At 38.1% G+C, this 18696-nt stretch overlaps 1 protein-coding gene across 3 annotated transcripts in view; it reads right to left on the minus strand.

The window, feature by feature from the left end:
* The window catches only part of SPOPL (speckle-type POZ protein-like), a 16106-nt gene extending 10816 nt beyond the window's left edge, over positions 1 to 5290 (minus strand). For all 3 annotated transcript variants that reach the window (XR_717922.1, XM_009891705.1, XM_009891704.1), the window contains exons 1-4: positions 5155 to 5290; positions 4878 to 4999; positions 4452 to 4603; positions 1293 to 1420 (exon numbers count right to left, since the gene is read on the minus strand). Coding sequence is in view for 2 of the 3 variants with exons in the window: in XM_009891705.1 (XP_009890007.1) it covers positions 1293 to 1420; positions 4452 to 4603; positions 4878 to 4999; positions 5155 to 5235 (483 nt within the window). In the remaining variant the exon portion in view is untranslated. The remainder of the gene's footprint in view (positions 1 to 1292; positions 1421 to 4451; positions 4604 to 4877; positions 5000 to 5154) is intronic.
* Positions 5291 to 18696: the final 13406 nt, after the last annotated feature.

Below are 18696 nucleotides of genomic sequence, written 5' to 3' on the forward strand. Positions count from 1 at the left end.
AATATTTCTCTCTGGAAAATTCAGTATTTGTTCAATTATTTTTTTTAAACAAACTTTATCTCTAAAATTAAATAATGACCCATTTCCAAAGCCAAACACTATTTTTAACAGCTGTTCACTTACATCAAAATATTCATTACCAGGAAAACTTAAAATGAGAAAATACTCAAAAGTATCTTTACAGAACCATGAAACACTTGTTACATCTGCTTTTATCACCCAAATAATTGTATTCATAACAAATTTATCATGCAGCTAATTTAACTTGTCTAAGTGAAAATAAGATGCGCTATATTTGCAATATCTAGTCTCAGGGGCCACATTTCAATTATTCTTCCTACACAGCACAATGACATATAATTAAATTGTAATCTTGCCAAGACAATTTTACACATTTCCTGTAAATACACAGATCAAAGCAAACTTATTAGCAGTTAGAGCATCTATCATCCTCCTAAGCCACTAATCACTTTATGGCAGCAAAGATAACTGGCCAATGTATATTTAACATACACTGTACTTACATTGCAACTTTCTCTAGTTTCTATTTTTAACACTGAGTAAGCGTTTTACTGAATTTTAATATGACAATTTAGGTTACCAACATAACAGATATTACAAAAGTGACCCATAATACAACATGAAGTTAAATTTATACCACAGTTCTCAATATTAATTCTCAGTATTAAGCAGTCGTCCTACAGGATACTTGCACTTGTTCAGAAAACAAAATGTAACAATTACTATGAAAATAAAGCGTTTCATTTACTTGAGAGACCTGTTCATTGGTTAAAGCCATCAGTTACGATATTACAAGAATATACATTCTGACCATGAGTTGATTTTTTTGTATAATGTAAACCAGCATGCAGACATTTCTTTTTGCTTACCCAGTGAAAAACATATTTCAAATACATAATACATAATTCCAAATACAACTACTTTAATTTAAAGTGACCTCAGTAAAATACTAATTCTACAGACAGCACGTATCAGCGACCTTTTCCATAAATAGTTCTATAGTCGATTCTAATGTAATCCTGGCAGATTCATGGAGAAGAACCCACAGTTTACGAGTGAACAATTCAGACTTATTCTACGCTTCACGATATGCGAATTAAAAAACAAAATACAATCCAGAACAGAGCAAGCAAATGTGCATCTTACCATATTTAGAGTGTATAGAAGACAATTTTTATAGCATATTACTGTTTAAATCAACATAAACCTCTATTTATTAGAGCAGAAAACATTTTATTTAAAAGCTTATCGCTTAAAAAAACCATACCCACCTCACAAAATAATGTCAGCTTGTCATCTGGTAGAAGACCATTAGCTTCATCTAGTAAAAAATCTCTTCGGATAAATTTCTTAAAACCCCAGTCCTTGCCTTGCACAAATCGATATGCTCTTTGGCTTTCTGATAAAAAAAAAGTTATGTACAAATAAAGCAAGTTAAGTAAAAATACTAAGAAATAACACCACCTAAAAATTCTATATTAAGGCTAAGTGTTAATCCAAAAATGAACCAGTTTAACATATTTGGATCATATGTATCACATCTTTAGGAAAGCCACAACTGATCAAAACATTTTATAAAATAATGCTATTACAACATTAAAAAACAGTTGATAGAATTTAGTAGAGCACAATTTGCAATTCAAACCATATCATCTCCTTAGATGTTATCTTAGGCACCAACCAGCAAGAGAGGAGTTTTTCAGTTAATGTTTAAGAACGCTAATGTGTCAAAACAGAAACTGTTCACAGGGAAGTACCATTACAATGAATTTGTCATCACAAATGCATTCTGACAACATTTCTGCAGTTGTCATAACAATCTGTTTTGACTTCTTCCTGAAATGATAAATCTTGTTTCACAGGTTGAAATTATTTTGAAATACAGTAAAAGCATTAAAAAAAGCAAAACAGAAATAAAAGCTTTCAAGTAACAAACTATTTATTTGGTGATAAAAAGATATTATTTATATTTACCTTTTACCCATAGCCATGAGTTTTTTTAAGCCATCAGATTTGCTCATTTTATATATACATGCATATAGACAGCACTCTTCTACCATGTCCAAAATAAAGACATCAGGAAAGTGACTTCTCTACACTACAGTTAACTTGGGAGCTTTTACTGTTGTCAGCAAGAACCAGTGTTAACCCTCTGAAATTAAATGATCAGTAGCAATTTAAGTATACAAAACTACAAAAATAAAGCAGCATAAAAGTGTAAATGTATTTTTTTTCTTTCTAATAAAGTTAAAATATTAGTTCGTTACCTATTTTTTTTACACAGCTTCATCACTTGAAGCAGCAGTCTATGCATGAATTATCAATTTACAAAGGACATCTACAGTCAGGCATCATTATACTGTATAAATAAAAACAGAGCATCTCCAGAAGCAGATGGTAAATGGCTGGAAAGTCCAAGAAATAAGATTTCTGTTGGTAATTTTCCAAAATTAAAAAATGTTTATAATTCCTGTACTGCCAAATACAAGATAGCTACTGCAGAAACTGAAGACACATCTACTCACAGGATTTTTGGGTTTTAGCACCCTGTAATTATTGGCATTTAAAGTACCACTTGGCACATAATCTTCAGATGCTCAAAATCCTTCCATCCTACATTGCGTGTCCCTCACTTAGGACAGCGTTACAAAGAAAGCTCTCGTACATTTTCTGGGAAATCAGTACAATTGAGTCCCTCTCTGAAGAGCCTGTGAACTCACGTACGCAGCATGGGGAAGAAAGAGAAGGAATTTGAGGTGTGTGCGCAGCTGCAGGGCTATGATCTGCTTGGCCTCACAGAGACGTGGTGGGACAACCCCCACAACTGGAGCGCTGCAGAGGACGGGTACCGGCTCTGTAGAAAGGCCAGGCCAGGAAGGTGAGGCAAAGGAGCTGCCCTTTACATGAGAAGCGCAGGCACGCACGGAGCTCTGCCTTGCGATGGATGACGAGCCAGCTGAGAGCTTATGGGTCAGGATTAGAAGGCAGGCCGATGTGAGCAGTGTTGTACTCAGTGTCTCCTACAAACCTACTGATCAGGAAGAAATATGAGACTGGCGATTGGGATCCCGGTGGACAACAAATGCACAAGAGCCAGCAATGAGCCCCTAAGGCAAAAAAGAACCAGCAGCACCTAGTTAAACACTAGAACTGGTTGCCCAGATCAGTTGTGGAATCTCTGTCCTTGGAGATATTCAAAGCACGATGGGTCCCAAGCAAACTGCTCTTAGTTGACCTGGCTTTCAGAGGCAGGTTTGGACTAGGTAACCTCCATAGGTCCCTCAACAATTCTGTGATTCTGTAATTATCTCAAAATATATTTTGATGGTGTATCACACCCTGCAGTTTCATGTAATTACACACAGTGATCCACTACTGGACTGGAAGACTGTCTCAAGCCAAAAGCCATGATCCACCAAATGTACGGAAGCGTGGCTTCGTTCATACAAACTCCAGAACCGGGAGGCTTGCAGGGATTGAAGCAACCAGCTCCATCAGTGAAAGAAGATAAATAGAGTGAAATATATACATTTACTTTCCTTCTAAAAAGTCCAAACATTGAATTTTTAGATTTGACCTCAGTTTTGCACATTTACTTTAAAGATTACAAGTGGGCCGAGTTACATAAGGAGAAAAATAGCATGAACTTTGGGTATGAGTACTGGAAAACTATAGTTTTTTCAAGAAATTCAGAACTTGCAACAGAACAGCCCCTGCAAGATCTCTTAAACCCTGGAGCAGGAGAAGGGAAGAAAAGTAGACAGATTCTTCACACACAGGACTAGCAACAGCACAAACTCAGTGCAGATCAGCATTAAATTACACATTTTCATGAGAGTTTCAGCTTTCTCAAAGTGTTTCCAATGAAGGTTGTGCTTATAACTTCGAAACTGAGCACCATGCATTTTTCATATCAAGAAGGCAATTAAAATCAAATCACCGATTATTTCAAAGTCTTCTAATTCCTTGGGTACATGGCTCATGTTTTTAAACTGATTACAGTGTAAATCAGATGAAATAGACCAAAACATTGTAAAGGAGTGTCTGAAAAAAACATGCATGCTTATCCTAATTAACTATGGAAATCAAACACTTACTTCCACTGTACCTAGAAACAAGCAAATGCACCCCTACTACCAGGAAGCGAGAATAATCTGCTAGAAAACCTAAGTGACAAGAATCTGGAGCGACAGCAGTTAGCAATGCACTGCAATTTATACTGCTCAGGATAGAATTAACACAGCTCAGCGATCAGAAATGTGTGAAACATGAATAAGATTTTTAATTACGTTTCTAAAAGGATATTAAAAAAGGTATTTTTAAAGTTTATCTCAGTATTAAATTCTGTTCTCAACTGAAAAAAACTACAACTCTGATTTTCTTTGGGATGTTCTTACAATTCCACATGCAATACATTAAGAATCTCTTACCCATTGCTTTTGTTTCTTCTCTTTTAGCATTCAGCAGGGAAAATTTGAATTTTGCTCTGACTTCACTTTTTGGACAACTGACTAAAAGCAAATATAATGACAGGTAGTCTTTGCTTTCATCATCCAATCCCTTTGGATTCACTCTCAGGCACCTGAAAGAAACACAGAAATCTTACATTTTTAAATTGTAGCCAGAATACGTTCAGAAATATTTTTATAAGATACAACGATACATGCTACCGAAACAAATGTTCCCCTTATGACTGTTGAAATTTTGGAACAAATACATACCTATAGTAAAATTTCAAGAGACGTCTGAGTTTTAGTATTTATTTGAAATTTAATTTTGCAACTTTTGCAAGTGGAAAAAAAAAAAAAGAAAAACCAACCACAAACCCAAAGCAGTTGCTAGAATAGAGACCTTACCACTTCATTTTGTCATTTGGCCCTGATGAAAAGGTAGAACTCTTTAAGACTTCACCCATTTCTTCTCGGCAAAAACTGAAGTTATTAATGGTCCACATGTAGGAAAATTTTACTACTTTAACCTGAACAAAAGATGTAGACAATTTCAATAAAATTTAACTTACATATCAAACATTAACTATGAGAACTAGTTAGATGGTCAGCACAACTCAATAATTCTAGGATTTTTTTTTAATTATGACTAGAAAATAAAGCCACTGGAATTTATGTAGATTACCTGTGTGTAACACCAGCTTTCAGCCACAGGTCCACTGGACATCTCCCCAGGAGGAGGTGGGGTGGGAACCCTTGACATCATTGCCACTTATTGCAGGTTTATAGTATCAAGATAGCAATCCAAACTTCAGCAACTCTCCTAAAAAAGTAATTCATATGTTTTGTTCACCCTTTTTAAGCATGAAAAAAAAAAATCCATATTTTGATATCCATATTACAGTGTTTACTAAATGATGCACCTAAAATTTAAACTTGAGAAGAGGACAACGGCTTTGCTGTTTAATCAAGCTAGGTGTCACACATTAATGACCCCTTGTACTCAAAATCTGCAGGCTGAATCCTCATACAATACTTTATAAAAGCAAGTGCCTATGCATCATACAATACCACGAACAACATTATTTCATCATCACCTTTGTAAATTACTACCTTGATCATTCCAGTCATGTTACAACTTTCTCTAGAATCTTTTCCTTTGATTTGGAGAGTAAGTAGGGCGCCGTGAGCACGCAGTTATTAGTACCAATGCGTTAGTTGTCCACACATGCATAATTCAGTTCCAAAAGAGCCCCTAGCCACCTGGGAGTAGAATAGGTTCAAAGAATCCTAGGATTTCTCAAGGGAGGGTAAGAAATTAAACTTCCATTTCAAGTACACTTTCTTCACACCTTTCATGATTGCCTTGTATCTTTAATACCAACAGATTCGACTTAAGAACTATAATGGTCAGAACCACATGCTCGCTCCTTTTCAAATCACAAAGCTGAAACAGTTTCAAGTCAACTCACCAACTCTGGAGAACTTTCTAATAGGAAATAAAGCAATTTTGCCATGGATTGTCTCATAACAGAGCACTACAATCTCTCCGGTCCATCAGAAATTGGGTCATATGCCCAGATTTATCACATCTAGCTAATGTAATTAGTCAGCCTCCTCGCACTAGCCTTTGCGCATAGCTGATGAAGGCTTCAGAGGGTAGCGCTGGGTTACTGGGCTGACTCTCCTTAGGTAGGGTTTGCTGTCATCTTGAGACAGACTCCTGCCAGAAGCACAGCTTCTCACTTAAGCAGCTCCATTAAGCTGCTAAAAAGAAGTGAAATGAACCCCGATCAAACCAGATTAAAGTCACATGTGTTTCTGCCACAAAACATCTTCTCTCTTAGTACAGAAAGTTTCTTTAAACACATGCTGCTATTGCTAAAGCAAGATCAGAAGGCTACAATACTTCTGCAGCATTTGAGTGCTTCACCATATAGGTCTTTTTACTTGTGGTAGAACAGCATTAATTGTCTTAGTCAAAAGATGCGACTGCACATCACTAATCACGCTGGAACTCTTCCTTCAGGGATGGGCAACACTTAGAAACAAGGTTTATGCAAATATTGCTAAGAAGACACTGCAAGACCATGTGCAATTCAGTCACGATGTGAACGAGTTTATTATTCCTACGGGAAGAAGAATTCTCTGCAAATCGCTATGATGCTCGGTGGATGTTTTCTCTCCTGCCTTGCTGGTACCTCTTCTCACTCACTTGAGATTTGAATTAGTCCTTCCACATTAAAGCCCGCTGACATGGGAAATGCTCTGAATCACGAATGTATAAAACCTTAAAAATCAAAACTAATTCTCAGGTTTTATCAGATGAGGAAGCAGATGCCTGAATGGATCAGATCCCTTAATGGATCTCTACCAAAAGATCTACTATGACACGATGAAAGAAAGCAATACCTCTCCTGCAAGATGTGGATCACCGAGACCTTCAAGTGTAATCACAAATACAATTCAGCTGCCTCTCATAAGTGACTTTTCTTTCCAAATAAAAATTGTATTTATCTATGGCAATCTTCAGTACTTAGTTAGCACTTCCCATAAATGAAAACTAATAGCAAACAGCCACCCTAAATTTAAGATAATGGAACTTATTTGCCCCTTATTTAAGCAGGAATTGCATGTATTGGGGAAGCTGTGTTTATACAAATTTTGGTTACAGGTTTACAATTTGTTTTGATTGTCTGTACAGAGCCACCCAGAGTAAAGTTCCTGGGAAGGATACATGTGAACATACCTCTTTCATAAAGCAAATATTAGTACTTATATTACCATTATTTCTGGAAGTACATCCTATTCAATGGTTACAGCTGAAGGTGTAACCCAAATACATGATGGATTTTATATAGAACCACATCCTAGAAGTGTTAGAACAGCTTACCTCAGCCTTATTGAACCTGTTTGCTCTTCTTTAATTCTGTAAAGCTAAAACCAAAAAGAAACACAGCCCGTTCCTTATTCTGTCATTTGCATGAGACGCAAAGGACTGTCTCAGCTCTGATCTGTTCCTCAATTCTTTCAGTCTATTAGACCAGTCAGCCTCAGTAACCATGCAGGAGCTGCACATCTGAGCCAAGTTTGCTCTGAAGGGGTCTCTAAATTGAAAGAGGCTGGAAATAACTGCTGTACAGCATCCTCTTTAGAAAGTGTTCAGTGACCTTATGCCAGCTACCAGTAGTTATCTGCCCCCCTCCTGTCTCACAGCTAAATCAGCTTGATTCACCGAGAATTTAACTCTAAGCAAAGGTGGTTATTTTCAATTACTTTCAGGTCCATCTGCTACCTTGTCTCTGTACCTGTTCTACCCAGGGCATTTGTACTTCAGAAGCTACGTCCACCTGCTGCATGGCTTTTCTTATTTATTTCAGGTTCTCACAGAAGCCATGATTTTACATTAAGGACACTTTTCAGATCCTTCTGAATAGCTTCAGCTTTTTGTAAAGTTTCCCATTACACCTTAGGACCAAACAACTGATTTTCATGAGCTCCCGATACGTCTTTCAGGAACAGATTTGTATCTCACTTTTTCTTGGCATGGATTTACTAAGCCAAACAAATTTTTAACTGAAAAAAATGCGAGAAAGCAATACCTTTGACAGTTTGATATCATACTAGGGGCCTGCATTGAGGAGCCATCTTTTTTATTTTCTAATATGCCTGGATGCATAATTTTTATAAAAAAAAAAGAAACCAACCAACAGCAAACTGAACAATGGAGAACAAATAAACACAGAATCAGATGCTCTGTTAAGACATATGGAAAGACTGCCAGAGAACAGCAGGGGAACAGTTTAGCAGTACTGCTGATCTGCCCCTCACTTTACTTAATCCATTAATCAGGATTTGGGTGGGGATGTGGGGATATTTACCAAAACTACAAGGCGAACGAGAACACAATTTTCAAAGATGTTGTCGTGAAGCGTAGCGGTGCTTGGGGAAGGATTTTTCCAGTCCCCAAGCTGACACGCAGATCGAGTGGGCTACCGCATGCCTTACCTGCTTCATGCGGCCACCGATGGTTACCAGGGCAAAGTGGACCTCCCATGGGCAGAGTGAAGGTGAGAAGAAAGATGCACCTACACCCTCACCTTTTGTTTTACATACTGTACTCTGCTTGGGGAGAAGACTAAATACTACTTCGAAGAACGTGTTTATGAATCAAGTACTAAACCCTCATCACAGCCTATTAGATCAAATGGTTGGGAACAGACAGAGCTGCAGTTCACAAAACCAGTCAGAGAATGACTGGGCAGAATTATATCAATGAAGCACAGGAAGACACACCTGTTATCTGCAGGACAAAACAACTTTCATGCTAGAACCTGCATTTATTCCTCTGCAGGCTATCACAAACAAAGCATCAGAGGTGACAGGCTATTATCAGGTAATCCCTCTGAGTGTTTTCAGGCACCTGTCTGACCATGGCTTAACAAGCCAGTCAGTGTGGCCACTTTGCCAGGCAAAAGTCTCTGACCATCAGAAGAAACATGCACTGGGAACACCAAAACAAGTTTTAATGGATGAGGGCAAAAGAAGTTTCAAGCTCCCAAGATGGAAATGGAGGATGTATTTTTAAAAGAATGTCAAGTACCTTTGTTGTTTGGTTGGTTTTTTTAAAGAAGTGATAAAACCATGCTGACTGCGGTGCAGCAGTCGGTGATGATTCCATGCTGAGAGTTTGCTTTCACTGTCTTACCTCAAGAGAGGAAAGAAAAGCTCAAAGGTATTTTACTTAACCTGTACTCCCAGACCTCAAACATGATGGGCTTATCACTTCTTCTACTGGTCTCTTAAGGGAGGTGTTGGTTTCACCTGCTTATCACTCTGCCAAATAGACCAGTCCCTGTTAAACTGGGATCTTCACGGAGCTGAGTACTGCTTGCAGAGCACTACTGCACAAGTAGGTAGATATAACATGAAGAAAAGTGACTTCTTAGAGCATGTTTTATTTAGGAACTGACTGAAGTATTTTCCTATTCAAACAAACACTTGTGTTAAACTTCAAGCCATCTGAAGTTGATTATCTCTAATTGATTACCTGCACATATAGCCCTGCATGGGCTACCCTCCTTAAAACACATTTACACTAAATTTCATCAAAAGCTGTATCGGCTCCCTGTTTTCCTAACTGAAGAGATCTTAAGATTCAAAGCTACTTCGTATATGTTTGTCTGATGAAATTCATGTCATTATCTTGTTTTTCTTCCCAGAAACTGAATATTTGTCAACATTATTCTAGATTAAGTTACTTTTCAACCTCTTCAAGCTAGACAGGAACACATTCCCAGTCTCTTACATCTTGTGTTGGAATCATCTCAACAACTTTTTAATTGAAAAAAATGACTAGCTCATTGAGTAACACATGCAGATAAACACAAAGAGGAATTTTCTACTCCCCCAATAATAAACCCTCAAAACACTTCATAAACCTATTTGATGAACTGGCCTAAGTGTTAACATGATCTTTTGCCAGCTCTCATGTCTAAGAGCAGAAGCTCAGTATAACAACTATATCCTAATAGTTCTTCCAGCATAATAATAGCGTAACAGGTACACACAAGCAGGTGTGCATGTTAACCAGTGACTATAGCAATGTCTTATCTTTGTATTTCAGTAAGGTATTACAGTCAACAAAGTACTGGCAGGAATGGCTAGATAAACTGCTTTCTGCAGGCTATCCAACACACCCCGAAAGTCAAATCCAGCCTGCCAGAGCCTAACCCATAGCTCAGTTCACCAAGCAAATCGGTGACCTTGTTGCGTGCCCTCAACAGCAAGGAGGAAGGCACATTGTGAAATGGATGATCAGCTCCTGCTGACCCTCTTCTCTCTGCTCTCCCTTCCTTTCCCAGGCCTTAAGCCTTCAGGATCAAAGTGTTTCCCTCCCGGGCTCGCCATATTTTGGGACATCATAGGACTTCCAACATCTCATCACATGGTATAACTGAACATGAGAGAGTTGAGCACAGTGTGCCCTTATTCTCGAGTACTGCCCAGAAACTGAGTAACAAAGCAACATTTAACAGCAACGTCATGGTGCACTTCCAAACCACGATGGCACAGTCTCCACAATCCCCCAGAGGGGCTACGGAGCTCGTCTTGACTAAAACATCAAACATCTCTATCCAACAAACTACTTCAAGCATTGAACAGCTCATGTAAAACTTAGAGTAACTTATTGTCTAAGAGTAACCAATATCAATACCATTTAGCAGTCTCTATGGAAAGCCTAATGAAGGACCATACCAACAAATCCCACATGCATGTATTGCATATTCCATTTGAATGGTGACAGCCTTTTCCTGAACAGGACTGAACACTTCAAGAAATGCAAAGATGTTATCAAGTAACTTTTTTCCCCCCTTTGGAAATATCGATATTTTCTCACTGGCTGAAATAAAAGATAGCCTTCTGAAGGTTAACTGGCAAATAACACCCTGTTCCTCCAACTTTTTTTTCCTAGTAAATCCATAATTCAGAAACCAAATATAGTTTGTCTAATTGTACAGCCAAAACTTTGGTTTTTTTAAAAAAAAAAATCTGAAGTGAATAAGCCTTCTATTCAATAAAATCAGTTTCCAAAATCCCATTAAAAATAAACATGCTCTAGCTACAGATACTGATTTCATTTCCTCTCACTAAATGATCATCATTGAATAAAGTATTAAATAGTATTATATATTACAAGTAATATCTAAGTATTATATATAATGCTACCTATCAGTATTTGTTTTTCAAGAAATCAGCTTTGTTTTTCAAATTATTGAGAAGGCAAATTCTTGGGAAAAGTATTGAATTGCTTTAAAATTCACTGTCTTATCAGTTTTTGGGTGAGAGAGAATATATATATATGCAGCTAAAGACCAACGAAACAAACCAACCATATTAAAATGGTTAAGTCTGCAGTGAAAGACATTTTAATGTCCAAGGCTAAGTTACTTTTGCACCCCTCTCCCATCTGAAGCAATGCTCTAGTAGACTTGTGCAGTTTTAGGTAGCACCAACTTATGAAGGCCAAACTGTTTAAGAGCCAAGAAAGCCCTTTTCTCCTTGGTAACACCCAGCCATCACCTGGGTCATCCCTATCCAGTAGCATGAAACTCCTGAGGCTTATTAAACTGGCTTGAACGCTGCTCAAATCCACACAAGAGCCATTATCTTTCTCTCCTAATTTGAGAGACTTAAAAACAACCCACAACAATTGAAGAGAGAAATTTACTATTTTTTCCTGTTAAGAGTTTGTCTTGTAAGCCGATTATGCTTACAAAAATTTGTAAGACATTACCAGTAGAAAAAAAAAATCTGAACTTTGTGAAAGATAGGATTGTTTCTTAATTAGCAGGATTTGCATCTCTTCACAATTGATCTTTTTGAAAGAATTGCTGCACATTTCCTATCTAGCTAACTACTAAACTGAATTTTCTGCTGGATGATACACAACACAATAACAGACATCTGAAAGGTCTATTAAGCACAGGCAGTTTTCCAATTTGTTCGGTATCATCATTTGCTTCTCTGAAAACAGACTCAAGATATACCTAGAAAATTTAAGTACAGTGTTTCGTATTTATTGAATTTAATCCCTATCTATCACTGCAACATTTGAGTGACCAGTATTACTAACAATTAAACAACTGCAGTCATACATATGTACCCCATTAAGTCAGAAAAACTGTAAGTTGAAGGAGGATATACTACATTTTACATTATTTGTAGTACTTCTAACATGCAAAATGTTTCCTTTTCAGGACAAGCAGAAGGCAATAGCAGTTGGGCTACGTGCAAGAAAACCCTATGACGCTTAATGAAAAAGTAAGACGTCTATAATAGTTAAAAGGAAGGTGGATTTTTTTTTTTTAACGTAATATTGAAAATTGTTATTTAAGTGTGTGTTTGCTTTGGAACCACACAGTAACAACCAAGTTTACACAAACCTAAACCAGCTTTAGGGCTTAAATCATAAGCTTTGGTTGCTCCTACATACTTCAAGCTCAATATCTTATCCTTGCCATCCACCAGCTCTGCTGGAAGCTACTGCCCAGCCAGGAGAAACACAGACACACACACTCCAGCACCCACACCAAAAGCCAATTCATAACCCTCTCCACACCCTCCAGTGAGGAAAAAAAATACTACCCTGGGCTGGACCATGACAACTGAGAGACTACATATACATCGCCTGTCACCCCTGCTCCACAGAGAGTGAACTCCAGCAGAGACAGGGCAGGCAGCTGGGGTCAGAGACATCTTAAAATAGCTGCAACTAAGACTCCAGAATTTAAAAGCACATCCTCGAGGTGGTTCCAGCAGAAGAGCCCCAGAGAGGCAAAATCCAGCACGTGAGAAATACCCAACTTTTCAGGAGGATGGTGGTGTAGCTTTAACTGGTAACACTGAAGTCAGCAGCTCAAAATTAGCAAATTACACTATTCGTTGTAAAAACTGTAAAGCAGACTACATGTAGTTTTCAGGCTTTTTCTTTTCTATCTTAAGCCTTTGAAAAATAAAGCTGAATTTTACCTCAGCTGAGAGAAAACCTAGTGCCCAGCTGAGCTTGAACTGTAACTGTCTAGTTTACATCATCCATGCTTATTAATAAAAATCCCTCAGCATTAGCCTTGCATTACTGTTCTGTAATATAAGAAACCCATTGTGCTCCTTTATTAAATAACCTAGACCATTCCCTACAGGAGTCATCTATGCATTTTCCCTGGAGAAGAAATGCAAGATTATTTCTTACAGCATATTTCAATTTCATTGCCCAGTCTAGTTTTATGGGACCTAAAAGACGGGTATTTCCCTCACGATTCCTCTTGGGAAGCTATTGTATTTGAATAATCTATTGCTATTGGGTTTTTTGCCTGGTATACAGCCAAAATGATCTCTTCCTCTCCTTAGTTTCAGTCCATTACTCTTACTCAAACAAATCACTGGCATGTGAAAGTACATTAGATGAAGACATTTTTCCCCTAAATACTTCAGTTACACACAATCAAGAGTTCACCAAATTGAAAACACTAATGATGACTTTTGTTTTTGCAGGTGAAAAGAATATCTGTATTAGCCAACAGAAAGTTGCCCTCAACTGTAACAAAAATAGCTTTCTCCAGCAGATTCACAGTTAGTTTGGGGTGCTTTGTTTTGTTTTTCTTTTTAATTTTGTAAGATTTCTGAAAAGCACTGGAGACAGATGCTTTCACTTGCTGCAAAGAAGTTGTACAGAGCAACAGCAGCATAATGCTTTCCTCATTGACCCCTGCAGATTGTTATCACCTGAAAAGTTCGCATTGAAATGGTACAACTGCTTTCAGCTGCCAAAAGTTCATACTCATAGATGTTATCAGGAAAGGTTTTCATTCATTTGTCACCTTAGTACCTACCTTAGCAAACAGTGGGCAAATTTGTGCACACAGCTGCACGTTCATGGAAATGTCAAGAGGTACAGCTCTCCTCAGGCCCGTTCTATGCCTCTTACCAAAACAGTCACAAAGAGTATTACACTGCGCAAAAAACAACTGACACTTACATGCTAGGAAACAGAAGAAAAACTACATGTGATTTCCAAACCCCGAAACTCAATTCTGCCATAGGACCAAACTGCACTTGATGCTAGTTCTCCCAAACAGACTTGAAACTGAACTAATTTCAGTGGACTGGGTATTAAGTTTCATCCACAACAGTTGATTAGGCAGGATCCTAGCAAAGACAGGTAGGTCAAGAGGTAGAGATGCACACTCACTTGCTTTGATGAATATGACATAGGAGTCCCTGAAAGCATAGCTGTATGAAGACCTGGTGAAAGCCATCAAGACAAGAAAAACTTGACATCTTAGTCTTGGACTGCAACTAAACAGGTTCAGACACACAGAGGTAAAAGGAAATCCTAAAAGTTCAGTCTAATAGAGACTGATTTATAGAGTCATAGAATCATTTAGGTTGGAGAAGACCTTAAAGATCATCAAGTACAACTTCTGAAGTTCAAAGACAAGTAGCCAATTTCTCCTGTTCCATTGTTTCAAACACATCCAGATATTAGTTGTTTTGCTTATACTTTTGGATCTAAGAACAATTCCAGAATAAGCTCCTTAAGCTCTGTTTTTCCACAACAAAAGCAATTCAAACCTTTGCAGTTTCCTACAACTTTTCCCACCTACAGCACAGTCCTACTTGCTCAAGACAGAACAAAATTTTCAAAGTATCTCTTAACTCTAGACAGACAAGTTGAACATACTCAGCAGCCATAAGCTTTTAAAATTATGGATTAGAAAGAGTAAGTGCAGAAACCAAGAGTAGGATTCACATTTTTTCCCCCCTCACAAAAGTTATTTCTTTAAAATTAGTTACAAGATTTCTACAGCTTTCAATTTCCATGGAACCATTTGATGCCTTACAAGAAAAAACTACTGTGCAATAACAGCTTCTTGCTTTGCAACACCAAGCCCTGCTGCTTCGCCAGCAGTTGAGAACGCAGAACTCACTGCTCCGATTTGCAGCCTCGGACCGCTTATCCAGGGTGAGAGGGAAAGGGAGCAGGGGATGGTGCAATTTACCCCACATCAGGCTCCTCTGCTACAGGGCTTTCTCCAAAAGGCTAAGGTGTCACCTGCTCACTTGACAAAACCTGTGCAAACTCTTTGAGGGTTAAATTGAGGCCTAAGACAATATTCAAAACTATAAGAAAAATGCTGTCTTGCAAAAAGCCCTAGCTACCAAGGTGTGAATGTGTAAAATCTTACTCACACCTCGTTGAACAGGATGTTTGCTCACTTTTTCCACCCCCCTCAGCAGTCTCCTTATGCCATCAGTTTGTTCCTCTACAGGTAGGTTGTTTTACTTAAGTTTTACAACAACAGCAAGGCAACCACAATGCAAACAGGCTGACATAAGGCTATATTGGGGTGGCCCGGCTAACCCAGGCACAGTTAAGAAGATTTCAGTTTGACAAAAGCAACAGTGTTGATAAAAAGCAGTAAGTTCTATCAGACCAAACTCTCTTTTCATAACCTACTTCAGCTGCCTTTGACAGGTTCTTGCCGGCAAGATACTCCCCAAACCACCACACAACTAGCAGTAGTAGTTCCATCGCCAGAAGCCGTGCCTCCAGAAAGCGTGTTGCACGGGCTGCAGATTGCCCAGGCAATCACCCACCAACATCCACTCTTGAATAAGCCAAATGTGCCTCCTTACTTTGCTGATGTCCTGGCACGGCTGGGCTTGCAAAGTCCTCCACTGGCTATGGCAAGGAAATAGATTCGGTTTCATCTTCAGTTCTGTCAAATACGGCAGACCAAAAGCAGACGCAAGTTTGCTGCTTTTTGCCTCTGCCCGCACGAGACACAACCCCGCTGTGAGTTGTCCTGACAAGGCTGCCTCGTTAAACCTAGAGCAGTGCAATGCCTGCAGTGCAGCCCCAGAAAATTGCTTTCACAAAAAAGAAAAATGAACAGAAAGAATGAATGCAATTTAATATCAGGAAATCAAGAAGTCGGCTAACACCAAGTGATGATCCCATCTTTACAAGTGACTCTGAAAACCCCTGTGAAGGCTTAGACACTATAATTCATTAGTTACACAGACTAACATTTGATGTTAGTTAGCATACTGCCATATATTTTTTTCCTCTCACCACTCAGTGAGAAGAGTTTCACAATTGTTGGAGGGGATGGTACATTTCCAAACACAACTGGTATTTAAATTATTAAAAGTGATGCCTGGTTGTAAAACAATATTCAGAACTACTGACTACAGAATAAGGATTGATTTTGCTTGATAGTCTTATTAATATAATTAATCATTGTGTCCAGAGTTAGTTGCTACGTTTACCACATACAAATTTTGAGTGGGCTACTGCCTGTGTAAGCTTTTCTTCCACTTCTACTAATAGCATGCTTCCCCCCCCTTTAAAAAAAACAAACAAAAAAAAAGAGAGAGCCACCATACTTGAGAACATTATTGATAAGGCATCTTTTGCCATAAGCAACACAGGAACTCCCCTAATCAGAAGCCACTCAAGGGATATAATAGTATTAATTCAAGTCTTTCAGGTGCATTTACTGTATTTCCCACCCCCACCTCCCCAGACCAACCACCTGCCCAGTGTATTTTGTAAGACTTGCAAAAGTTTATTTATGCAAGCTTCATCGGTATAAGAAGTTTCAGTTTCTTATAAACTATATCACCCATTGCAACACAAAAGTGAAAAATGGCAGCAGAATAACATAAGAAGTTTGTTTGCTATGTGCACATAAGTAACAAGCAAAATCTACCTTGACACATTCTTCAGGGAGATAAAAAAAAATAATATCTGAAACTAGATTTCATACATTCTATTCTTCTGAAGCCACCACATGACAAACGCAGCACCAGACCTAAGAGTAAGATCACATCAACTTCAGCAGTCAGTACAGAAATACATTATATTAACCCCCAGTTACACAAAAAAGCTACAGATTTCAGACAATTTGGTTTCTAGTATAACATTTCCAGAACTGAAGTAGTATGATGCAAGTCTTCAAATGAGTTTATACAGACTGTCAGCAGAACTTTCTGAATGCATGAAAAAACACCTAAAAATAGGTACAAATCCAGATGTATGCAAATAATTGCTGCAATTAGCTTCACACATACCACAAACACAATGCATTAGTTGCAATTACTGTATTTTGTCCTCTGTTACAAGAATAGTTATTGAATTTGATATGTAAATATCAGTGTGACCACTGGTACAAATGATGTTCATAAAAAGGAATTAAAGTTCAATATTTTCATTATATATTGCTCCATCCCAGAAGTGGAAGCAAACTATATTAAGCCCTTGTTATCTAAATTCATTACAGAACAGTTCTGATTTTATCTTCAAGAGTTTTGATTACAAACAAACAAGTGACTCAAATTAAAGCCAGTTAACAAGGAGTCCATCTGTTTTAAAATTTAAGAAAAATTGCCACCTAAGAGTGCTGTTTTGTCACTGAGGCAATGTCTACAGATTAAGTAATTCAGAGCCCTATTGTATCAAATGCTGCAGACAGTAAACAAGTGCCTCCTCTAAAGAATTTTAAGAAAGTATTAGCTAACTAATCTGAATCATTAGATTAATACATTTAGTGCTCAAAGCAACAAATGACTTGTATTTAGATTTTATTTCAACTTAAACCAGTGATTTTTTTACTTTAACTCCATATATTGAAAACAGCTGTCTTTCACAGGCTGTGGGCCACGCTGATGGAGAAAACAGATCCATCAATTAGAAACTGAGCATGAATAAAGAAAGCCAGGAAAAGTAAAACTTTTGGGAAAAGTAATTTTCCAAAGAAAAAGTCAACATGGAACAGAGAACTAGAAAGTATGACACCAGAGGAGAAAGTTATACCAGCTATTCCTCAGGCCAGAACGAATTCTGCACCTACATGTAATTTCAGTTGGGCAGGAAGCAACAGCTGATGCAACTAATCCTAAACCCTTTTAGAGGCACCCAAGTCTAATTATTTTTTCAAACATTAAATACACAAGAAAACAAGCCATTTGAAAGAAATCAAGTGCAAGTCATCGCTCCCCCCCTCCATTCCCTTCATCTCCATTCGTAACCCTGCTTATTAATTGATTTTGCAAGTGACTTGACCAACTGGTAATTGAGCTCCTGGGAGGGGAAAAACATTAAAGGAACAATCAGGAAGGAGGCCAAGAGAAAGCTTGGCTCCCAAGTTTCACCCAGTGATCCTCTCTGCTGCACAACACAGGCAGGTACCACAATAAGAGGTTCCCACCCCATGAACTTTGGAAGTTTCTCAACCGCTGGAGACACTTACTCCCCGAGCAGCAGCACTACCTACGCCAAGAGCTACTCTGCTGCATTCTCCCTGGCACACAACTGCTTGTTCTTTCTATAAAGCAGCCAATTAAATTACACATCAAATGATAATTCACCTTTGAACTACTTGAGAAGTCAAGTCACAATATAGTGCAAAGAGCAAATGTCACATGAATGAAGGTGGATGGAACTGACACAGACTGTTCAGTACTCAATTGATAAAGTACCACTAATTAAAGGCTAAGCAGCTGTCTATTCTAAAGCAATCCTGCAGCAAGAGTACAATCAAACTAGAGCTTCAAATAACGCTTATCAGGTAAGTGAGCTGAGATCCAAAGTTGGGGGTTTTTTGAGTTTTTTTTTAATTAAACACTCATAGACACACAAGTAGTAAATTACCATCTTGCA

This window comes from Charadrius vociferus, unplaced genomic scaffold (assembly GCF_000708025.1).
Source record: "Charadrius vociferus isolate BGI_N301 unplaced genomic scaffold, ASM70802v2 scaffold109, whole genome shotgun sequence".
Lineage (NCBI taxonomy): Eukaryota > Metazoa > Chordata > Aves > Charadriiformes > Charadriidae > Charadrius > Charadrius vociferus.